Source organism: Cebidichthys violaceus, unplaced genomic scaffold (genome assembly GCF_023349555.1).
Source record: "Cebidichthys violaceus isolate CVI_PGR_0920_01 unplaced genomic scaffold, fCebVio1.0.p SCAF_8, whole genome shotgun sequence".
NCBI classification, from domain to species: Eukaryota; Metazoa; Chordata; class Actinopteri; order Perciformes; family Stichaeidae; genus Cebidichthys; species Cebidichthys violaceus.
Window position 1 is genome coordinate 8,189,555 of NW_027176964.1, and position 10,444 is coordinate 8,199,998.

Here is a 10,444-nt window from a genome sequence, read left to right on the forward strand (position 1 = left end):
CAAGCCTCCTCTTTGTTGACTTTCTCTGTTATTTGTCTGTGCTCAATTCAGTTTTGTTTCTGTTTTCATTTCTGTTTCTGTTGTTTTCCTAAAGTGAAATTAGTTTTCATGAAGCCATGGAGATTCTTGATATGCTCGCTTTCTGTTCTTCAGTGCAAATGGTCTGAAAAATAAAGCCCAGACAAGAAAATAATGATATAAATATTTATCAGTGCAGCTGTTGAAGAAAACAACAGAAATTATTGCTTTACTCAGCTTTTCACATTTATCTGCATGGCATATATTGAAACCAAATCTTCCTCTTCCATTTTTGAGTGAAATAAAGCTTAAATACATGCAGCATGCCCAACAGGAACTGAACTGATCGGGGCTTTGAGTTTGTTACATTGTGTCTGCAGCTGTGATATTTTATATTACGATACTGTATAAAGACTAGATGCCTTACTACAAGCTGCACACGTTGAAATAATCACACAATCAACAACTACTCTACCCTATCATTTTCATATTCATGATGTGTATGATTTACTGACACTGTTTCTGATTAACATCCAATACACACAAAAGTTTGATAATTTATTCTTAAAGCAGCAAGATATTACAAGAAAAATCGACTGTACAATGAAATAAAGTATCCAGGACAATGACATATGACCACATGTCACAGATCTCTCTCAACAGAGACTTACTTGCTCCAAGTTTTACATGAGAAAGACGCCCCAATGTTTTTTTAGAATTTGGACAAATTAAGATTGTAGAGATTATAATGCCAGAATAAGATGGATTGGGAACCGGCGAGAGCAAAAGACAACAGGCAGAATCCAAGTGAAGAGGAGGAAGAGCAGGACGGAGTTTTAGCTTTTGATATCATCTACAGTAAGTGATCTAAAGGAAAAAGCACTCTTTCTAAATATTTCATATATCCTTAACACGAAGCATAGCATCTCTGACAGCAGACTTTGGTTCCTTCTGTCCCTCTAAAGCACTGCTACTAATTACAGTCTAAAGCCATTATATCCAAGGAGTAGGAAAGTGTGATACCAAAGGAAATAAAGAGACAAAACAAGTTGATTTCAGATAAAAATCTATGCATGTAACAATATGAGATCCAGAAGAAAATCAATTTACAGTATATATTGCTTAGGAACAATCAAAGTTATATACACCCTTCATTAATGATACAAACCAACAAAGAAACGTCTAAAGTACATGAGGTATGTTTCGCCATTTCATGACATTCAAAACTAAATAAAAAAACAACAACCAACAAACAGATATTAACATGAGTGCACCATGCAAGCAGCTTAAAAAATATCCATACCATCACCCACAGTGCACTGGGTTACTAAATAACAATAAGGACATTTCCAAAATAAATCTAAATCAAGTCTTAATCTGATGTAAATGTAACAAACTGACACAAATTAAACTTCTTATGCAGTGCTTGACAAGCTACAGATATATCCAAACACATTTATAACATCAGACTGTGAATAAAAAAAGACATTAACATCGTACATGAACAAAAAAAGAGCATTTCCAACTTGAGAAGAGAAACAAAAAGTAAAACTGTTGGACAGACAGTTGCTCTTAAAGTGCAGTTAAAAGCCTAAAGAATTCAAGAGGTATGGTTTCAGAGTTGGATGGCTGTTGTTTCCGCTTCAGATTTAGAACCTGTCGCAGATGACGGTCTCAACCACAAACGTGTTCTCGAAGTGACGAATGCTGTGGCACCTCTTTGTCTCGCGCCTCTCAATACCTGGAATAGAAAAGAAGACACATTTAGATCACTGCTCAGTAATGCAGGTTTGCAGTAGTAATATTATTTCTAGTGCTAAAAGCCTACGCGTGTTCCCCACAAATCGCATCCTTATATGTACTGAGGGGAAGCTTGTTGCATCATATCTCTCACACCAATCAAAGGCAGATATCACTGAGGCGCATCACTACCTCCTCCATAGTGTGTGGATGTGTCCGCTGCACTACCAGTGACTCACTTAGCAGGAAGTTCCCCGGCTGCGCCCACATACGCACACTGACTTGATAATCAGGCTGCCAGGCTGTTAGAGATACAATGTCTGAAATGTACACTAGGAAGCCCCTATTTGGTTTTGGTTGTACTTGTTTTCTGCTTGGTCACATTACTTATCACTTACTAGTGTTGGTGTGAAAGAGGGTGATAAATTAGCAGAAGTGACCCATCCCTCGTCATTTAGCATTTCATACTGCCTTTATTGATTTGATTGGAAAAAGGAAGTGGATGTGAGCACTCACGTCTGTGCTGACTGCGGCGTCTGAGGCGGTAGGTTTCTTTGCCATAGCAGAGTCTGTGGATGAACGGGCCCAGCTGCCTCATGTTCCTCACCCTCCCCGTCACCATCATCTCCTCCTGGATGATGTAAGTCTGAGGAAGGTACGTCCCTCTCTGTGGCAAAGAAACACAAATGAATCACTCAGTTGTTCGGTCTGTGGGAAGAACACTGCACACCGGAAGATGGCAATATGCTGTCGTTCATCTCCAAACGATGCTTTTACAACAGATTCACATCAGCAGAGGACGTAGAGTGTGCCTCACCTTAACGTTGACGAGCAGCTCCCACAGGTTCCGTGGAGGCATCACCAAGGTTGTGTTGAGCTCAGTGATGTAGCATTTGTCCAAAGCAATGTCGTAATAAGCTGTGAGGCCCTGAAATCAATTTAAAAAAAGGTTACAACCTCAGCTATAATGAAACACTAACAAGAAAATGCAATGACAGCAAACCAGTGAACATACGGAGGCATTGACCTACCCTCTGAAAGTCGTGGATGATATCAGCAGGGTCACTGCCTCCAAAGTGTGGCACAGGTACACTGATCTGCTCGTAGTTATCGTCAAGGTAAATGCCAACATTCTCCTCGAGTTCCTGTCGGCCCCTCAGAGGAGCATACACGGAGTCCTCGTAGACAACCCGGCAGTGGAACAAGCTGTCTTCTGGAATCTGCTGATGGGGCGCAATAGAGCTGAATTAGCATGTGACAGTTTCTACTTGAGGTTGTATCTTTTTTAAATATTCGTGTTCATTAAACAGTCTGTGCCACTGGGTTCAGGATACGATCTAAGAGAAGGGATCCAGAATGAACTGACCTGAGGTATAAAGTAGTAGCGATAGACATAGATAGAGGACAGCACCAGTCCTGACATGAAGACCACCAGGCCAAAGGTGAGGCAGCAGAGGCCCGTTGGAAAAGGTTTTTTGTGCCTGACAGGAAGAACCAGCTGCCCCTGTGAAGAGAAGAGCAGTTTGGTTAAAAGTCAGCTAGTTTGCCAAGAGATGTGTAAACTTAACCTGTATCTTTTGACATGATGGTATTACGTGGAATTTAATAGGACCCCAAAGCTTTCACAACATAAGGTGCAAAATGATGCACAGAACATGTCGGCTTTTCCGTTTTTATGATGAAAACGTAACAGATGTTAATTGTGACAGGAAGTGGTTGCAAAGTCGTCAGAGTAAGGAGAGGAGATCTGACAGACGTAGGACGTACTGAATGAAACGTACCAGATGCCCACCCACAGTCTGCTGCCTCTCCCTACTACTGTTGCTATGGAGAGCGGAAGCAGGGAGGACAGATTATGCCAGGCTCTGACGAAGATGCTGGCACGTGGCCGTCTGGGTCTATTCTTGGAGGCCTACTTCCACGCTCCATATTTGTTAGTTCCTTAGCGCCCTCAGAGGGAGTCAAAGCGAGAGGAATTGCGTGGAGGAGTCCCTCAGCGGAGGCGGACACATTAATAGATCTACACACATTGGCTCTGACGCCTAGCCTACTGTCGCAGCCAATCAGAACCCATACAGCCTGTTAGATCATGGCTTATTCTTCTGTTGACGTAGCAAACAGGTGAAAAATTGTGTGTGCAGAAGCGATGGATGCGTCATCAAGTTGTATTCATTGTGTACAGTGTGATGGGAAAAAATAAGGGGGCTTAGACAAGCATCCATTGTGTGCCAGATATCTAATTATGTTTAACTCCTGGGAGGTAGTCCAGAAAGGAGGCCAAGAAGAAGAGGACTTATTGTGACAAGCCCAGACATTTCATTTAGGTTTAAGTCATTCTACAATCCCAACTGGGAGATAACATGATCAGGCCAATTCAATACTTATGTAAAAAATCAAGACAGCATGCACAATAAACTATATATCGATCTATCTACTTTATTAAAGCAGTTTGTTTAATTTGGTTCAAAATGGTGTAATACCGGCTAAGCCCTGTTTGAGACTTTGAGCCTGAGAGCTAAAGATTTGGGATATGCCATGTTGCAGATACGATGCAGGGAATCAGTTGCTATTGTAACACAATGAGATCAGTTCCTCTCTGAACCCCCCTTCAAATTAACTCAGATCCAGATCTTACTCATAGGATACAGGAATCCCTTTGAACAAACTGGTATTTTTTGCCAATTTTTTTTGATAATATTTAACTCCTGATTATTTATAATGCCAATTTTGATACATAAAAACCTAAGCCTTCTGATCATGTGCACCGTTTATATACAACACACAGTCATCCTGGATTCCCACTCTTAATCACAGGCTCATCTGTCTCTCAGGCGCAACCTGCAGGATCCACGTGGTATAACGTCTCGTGACGCCACTAACTGGTGCAGTGATTCTACTACAGTTCTGTTGTTTACTCATGTCGACAGAAACTGAGGCTATTTGCACGCCTACCGCCTATTCTGACAAAAGAGACGGTTTCACTTTAACATATTTGCATACTTAGACTTATATTACATGTAAGTATGAACCATTTAGATTACTTGTGTGATATTCTCTTGAAGGCACAATTACAGGGCAGCTATCTGCAGTGTGTCCTCGCGGTGGCCAAACAAGATGACGAAATGTCAACATCCCCAGGCTGGTATGATCTTCTATGATGGGTCTTTTTCATTGTTATTATGACGTTACAGTGCATTAAGCTTTGTTTCTGTCAGAAATAGTAATGTAAAAAAACTGCACTACATGTTGTGATTTTCAACCATTCAGTAGCATTAAAAAAACCTAGCTGCAACATAATATTGTAAGGAAATCCTGGCTTTTGAATACATTTTTGAATGCATAATCAAATAGGTCACGAATTACCATTAAAATCAAATCCCAACGAGTGGCATAACGATGCATGACCAGGCAAATCAAACAATACAGCTTAAACAAATTTAGCGTTAATCTACTTAGCTATTACATATGCAAAATGTGTACTAAAGCTATACTGAGACACAAGACAAATGCAACAACACAAAACAAAAAAAACAAAGAGTGCAAACTCACGTGAGCCTGAGGTATAATGATCTTGTCTTCATCGATCTCTTTTTCAGGCTTCTGCGCCGTAACTGGCTGGAAAGTGATCTTCACCATGTTTGTTTGGTCAGTGTATGTTTGCTTTATCTCGTTAGCTGATCTCAGTGCGCTGGTTTCATCCACCGAGCCGGTAAGATTATATAGCGGCGGACCAGTCTCGCCCCCGGGGATCAGTGACCTCAGAAGAGCGTATTCTCTGACGAACAAGCACTGTGTGGGTCTGGAGGAAAAGACGCCTCGGTGCTGTCAAAATAAGAGTTCACATCTGGCTACAAAATTACATTTAACACGAAATACGCTGTTTGTGGACTCTTTGGTAAACACGTCAACATAATTGAATGTTCGAAGCTTTTTTGGATGAAAATACATTATTTTCATCTCCTGTTTGCTGATATTAGACTACGTTGTGCCCTTATTCTGAAGGCAAGTGCCCGATATGGTAGTGCTTTCCGTATTTTATTTAAAGCTGCATGTCTTGTTCTCAACACTATCATCCGGAAATGTAGGGTTGTTTCAAACTCTCAGCCAGCTACCAGACTGCAATAAAGTTAGCTCCATGTCACTAACACTGATAATTATAATAATGTTAATAATAATCGTTTGCACATGGGCATTAGCAAGGCATGTACTGCAAACAGTGTTTAACAATACAGTACACTGTGTACTGTACAATGTGTACTATAGTACAATGCATACCTTAAGTTTGAGTATTAAATGTATAGTTTATAAATTATAGTATAATATAATGTAATTTGAGCAGTGAATATAGTATTAACCTGTAAGAGGACCTAAAGCAAATTTGACATTTCACTGCATGTGGTATTAGTTTAATAAAAACAAATATTTTACAAATTCTTAGCTAAAGATGAATTTCAGGAATAAAAATGTCATGGTCAAATCATCAGATGTAATTATTATATTTCTAAGCAGGTATAAACTTACGACGGCCACAATATTAACACCGAGCAGCCAGACTACCAGCTGTGTACTGCAGCAATAACAAAGCTGTAACAGTGGATCACTGCAAACATAACATCGTGTAATAGTGCATATCTACCCTTGCACAACACATTCAAATTCGCAGACCTGCACACAGCTCTTGTCTCTATATGTGAATAGCCACGAGAGTGTGTTCATATGATTCACAACCTAAATAATGTGTTTGAGTTGAAAAGCATTACTAACTTTAATTATACCAGAACCGACAATGAAAACGTTCAAATACAGGGATGATCTCTTTTTTTGTGACAGCACTGTTTCAGGCTGCTTATTCATTTTGAGAAGCTAAAGGATCTTAAGCTTACTTCACAAATGGCTCATCCCGTCCAATTCACATTATTTAATTTATTTCTACAGAGCACTAGTCCTCGTGCACTGATGGCTCACAATCAAGCATGACATCCAGCTGACTAATGATGCAAAGTGACAATTAGCAGATAGATAGTGGTGTCACACATTAAAATAGGGTGCTTGAGAATATTAACACTAAGAAGTTAATGGTGTTTGTTGTTTTGGCAAAAAGGAGCTTGATACACTGAAATGACCTACATGTGAAGGACTGGTTATAATTTAATTTCAGAGCACACACAATGGTTGTTGTCATGCATTTCTATCTAAGATAAATGCTTTTTATTTCCATTGATTGGTCATATCTCATTTGTTTCAGCTAAAAGAAGATCATCTGTCGTGAACCCATCTCTGATTAAGAGTCCACGTCTTTAATCTTCATGTAACGTGAGGTTCAGACTGAAGTTGGGGACAAAAGCTGACGTGACCACTGGTGAATAGCGGGTACGAGCCTTGCGCGCCCTGGATGTGTCTCGCTCTCGTCTTAGCCAGTTGACCCATTCATATGTAAATGAACCGTCATATATACCGAGCACAGGCCCCCTCGGAGCAGCATTGAGTAGCCCAGTCTTTCTGCAAGCTTTGTTGGCCGCTGGGATCGCCCGGCCATCTGTCCTATTGACGAGCTGTAACGGCTCTTTGGATTACACGCCGACCTCCAACCCAGTTGGTTTCTGGCAGCGCCTGGGTTAAACTTTTAACAACATGGCCCCCATCCGTAACGACACAAACGAAGCGGACGGAGGTGATGAATGCAGTGGCATCAAATCTGACAGAAAGGTGAGGGCTTATGTGGGCATTAAATACCACAGAGGCCTGTTTGGACTCGGCTGATAACTGACAAAGTAACTCCATTGTCGTTATTGTTTTTGGCAGATGAGGAAACCTCTGGTGGAAAAGAAAAGGAGGGCTCGCATCAATGAAAGTTTACAAGAACTCAGAGTTCTCATGGCGAATGCAGACGTAAGTTAGGCTACTATGCGTATATTTTAGGCCCCTGCTTTGTGTTGTGTTCTTTAAAAATAACTACATTGGTGTTAGTTTAGCTAGCTTGTGTCGCCAGCGCTGGTTACTTACGCTTTTTTTTCACCCGCTGCAGTTACAATCAAAGATGGAGAATGCCGAAGTGCTGGAGATGACAGTGAAACGGGTGGAGGGCGTCCTGCAAAACCGGGCTCAAGGTATACATTGTGTTATTTACGTTTACTTGAGAGTACGCCATTAAACAACTGTTCATTATATATTTAACTTTTCACAAGCACATATTAACCTAAATTTAACTTACATGGCGTCATTCAGCCGAACAATACAACGTTAATTTATGACGGTTAGCGCATTAATCTCCTAATTAACTGCTGCGACCACAGGTGCGCGTGTGCATCTTCAACCGCGGCTCAGCCAATCAGAAGGCCTACGGTTGTAACTGTCCTTTGGAAAATGTAGCTTAGCTAACTCCTGAGCTAACTCATGTTTTACTTCATCTTTATACAGAAGTGGATGCCGTGAACCGGGAGGCATGTGAGCGTTTCGCTGCGGGCTACATCCAGTGTATGCACGACGTGCACACTTTCGTGTCCAGCTGCCCGGGAATTGACCCAACAGTAGCCGCGGAGCTGTTGAACCACCTCCTGGAGAGCATGCCCATGAACGACGAAGACAGCCTCCGGGCGTTGCTGCCGGACACGGTGGCAGAGTGCCCCGGCACTAACAGCACTTGGTCCCTGTCTGAGGGCATGTACGCAGCTCTGGTGTCCCCGGCCCCCTCCACCACCTCCACCGACGACCTCTGCTCCGACCTGGATGAGACGTACTCGGAGCATAGTCATGTTTCTTCTTCAGAGGAGGGCGACTGCCAGGATGTGTTGGGCTTGCCTTCCTTAGCTTACTCCAAGTCCATGTGGAGACCGTGGTAGATCACGTCAAACAAGATAAATAGCATGTTTATAACTACACTAGATGATTTAATGCATTGTATTAGGATGTTTTGTGGGTTAGGCCTCAGTACATGACAATAACACTGCTGAGATGACAACTTTGAAACTTGTTGAAAGGCATCTGAGAAGCTCTTTGTGTATTAAGTGTGGGGGGAGGGGGGACTACAATAAAGCTAAAAATGTATTTAATAAATAAAGTATGTAATTGAATCTGTTTGTCAGAAGTCAGAGACTTGTAGGGTCTTCATTTGGAAGTGTATTGGCCTTATATGGGCCTGCCTTCAGTGAAGGGGTAAATGCATAATGTAAATATTTACTTGTTGAATATGAATGGTCTGTATAGAAGGTAGCTGTCCCACTAGCAATGCATTGTTAGTTGTGTGTAAATTATTTTGTATTTAGGATGTCTTTAACTTTGTATTTATAAGTGTCCAATGACTTTTAGTAGGCTACCTCATCTGATTTGCCTAAGTTAAAACTTTTTAATAAATATCTTTTTGGCTTTTGAATTGCATTTGTTCTGATTCTAGGAAATAAATGCCACATTTCACACACAAGGATCCCACTATACACCCACCCACTGCTGTTTTCAAGATGTTAGTTATTACTCTGCAATTGTGGGCCATTTGAGTGCTCTCTCTCTCTCCAAGAGCCCTTAGCACATCGTAGGCATTTGTGAGGTGTGAAATGAGTAATTCACTCACTCCTTATATAGGCCTAGTTGAGGAGTTGACAAATGGGTTTTATAACTCCACTTGACTTCAGCTTTTTGATGTAAGTTTTAAAATGACATGGCAACAAATAACTCGCCAGTCATGGAACTGCAGGTCTCTTGACTAACAAAGCCACCACTGTCAGGTTATCACTTTCCCATTGTGTTGTACTGTAATGCACTGAATATGGGGCTTTTAAAAAATGTATACAATTACTAATAATATACTGTTAAACTCTGTACACACCATCCTAGTAGTCCCATACAAATTTGCAGGCTCTTCGAAAGCCTGTGTCTGCACCCTCAGACATGACTTCTGTGGCCCCGTGGCCCTGGTGAGGGCCACCGTCAGCTGCTACAACTACAAATGAATAAGAAAAGACAGCATTCTCTGAACTCACTCTTAATCCATTTCTACTCGGATGGCTCCAAGTGTCATTTCTTACACGTTCTACTGAGAAGGCTCGTTGGTGAAATGACAAGAAAAAAAGATTAATACAGTGAGCATGTGATTACACTAGAGCATCTCTATTTAGCGTTACTGGTACTTCACGCATCTCTTTTACGCTTCTTTACACTTCCACGCCACCACATTTCAAGGTGAAACAGGGTGCTTTTTCATCAACTAGTTATCTGACAGCTACACTTTTCACTTCTTGAAACAAGTTTATAATAAATAATCATAATATATGATTATTTATTATAAACTATAAGCAGTCTTTATTGTCTCTACCTTGACCAGCTACAACATTGGCCAACATATGCTTTAGCAAAATGTGTTTCCTTTTGTTGCTCTACTTATTTCAGAGGGAGATATTGCACTTTTTACTCCACTTCGTTTATAGCTGTTAATAGTTACTTTGAGTATTTTTTTGTAGGTAGGCGCACAACTTATATCAGCGTATAGGTAATGCATCAGCAATAATACGTATCCAATACCATAATATATGACAATATTCACTTTTAAAAAGTGGCCTTTTACATTATGAGTAAGTACGCATAGTACTGCCACAGTGTACTTACTTACACATTTACTTCTAAAACACCACCTGAGCGATCCGAGTTCTTCCTCCACCACCGCAGATTTCACACAACGTGACTGGATGTATACCTC

At 41.0% G+C, this 10,444-nt stretch overlaps 2 protein-coding genes across 3 annotated transcripts; one reads left to right on the plus strand and one right to left on the minus strand.

Moving 5' to 3' along the window:
* Positions 1 to 563: 563 nt before the first annotated feature.
* itm2cb (integral membrane protein 2Cb) lies at positions 564 to 5,523 on the minus strand. 2 transcript variants are annotated; one of them, XM_068738053.1, is made up of 6 exons: positions 5,308 to 5,523; positions 3,125 to 3,262; positions 2,790 to 2,978; positions 2,576 to 2,686; positions 2,275 to 2,425; positions 564 to 1,759 (listed from the first exon to the last, which is right to left on the minus strand). In XM_068738053.1, the coding sequence occupies exons 1-6, from the start codon at positions 5,392 to 5,394 to the stop codon at positions 1,668 to 1,670; spliced, it is 768 nt and encodes a 255-aa protein (XP_068594154.1). In that variant the 5' UTR covers positions 5,395 to 5,523; the 3' UTR covers positions 564 to 1,667. The 2 variants fall into 2 exon arrangements, with proteins under 2 accessions (XP_068594154.1, XP_068594153.1); XM_068738052.1 differs by having other exon boundaries at positions 2,790 to 2,981.
* Positions 5,524 to 6,838: 1,315 nt separating this feature from the next.
* Positions 6,839 to 9,127, plus strand: hes6 (hes family bHLH transcription factor 6). The gene is made up of 4 exons (XM_068738054.1): positions 6,839 to 7,464; positions 7,561 to 7,647; positions 7,784 to 7,865; positions 8,176 to 9,127. The coding sequence occupies exons 1-4, from the start codon at positions 7,390 to 7,392 to the stop codon at positions 8,595 to 8,597; spliced, it is 666 nt and encodes a 221-aa protein (XP_068594155.1). The 5' UTR covers positions 6,839 to 7,389; the 3' UTR covers positions 8,598 to 9,127.
* Positions 9,128 to 10,444: the final 1,317 nt, after the last annotated feature.

Excerpts from the sequence above, each read along its gene's own strand:
- itm2cb (XM_068738052.1), bottom strand. The coding sequence starts at position 5,394 with ATGGTGAAGATCACTTTCCAGCCAGTTACGGCGCAGAAGCCTGAAAAA. Across the intron at positions 3,263-5,307 it reads TCATTATACCTCAGGCTCAC|GGGCAGCTGGTTCTTCCTGT; the intron begins GTGAGTTTGCAC and ends TTCTCTTCACAG. Across the intron at positions 2,426-2,575 it reads AGCTGCTCGTCAACGTTAAG|AGAGGGACGTACCTTCCTCA; the intron begins GTGAGGCACACT and ends TCTTTGCCACAG.
- hes6 (XM_068738054.1), top strand. The coding sequence starts at position 7,390 with ATGGCCCCCATCCGTAACGACACAAACGAAGCGGACGGAGGTGATGAA. Across the intron at positions 7,465-7,560 it reads GCATCAAATCTGACAGAAAG|ATGAGGAAACCTCTGGTGGA; the intron begins GTGAGGGCTTAT and ends TGTTTTTGGCAG. Across the intron at positions 7,648-7,783 it reads TTCTCATGGCGAATGCAGAC|TTACAATCAAAGATGGAGAA; the intron begins GTAAGTTAGGCT and ends CACCCGCTGCAG.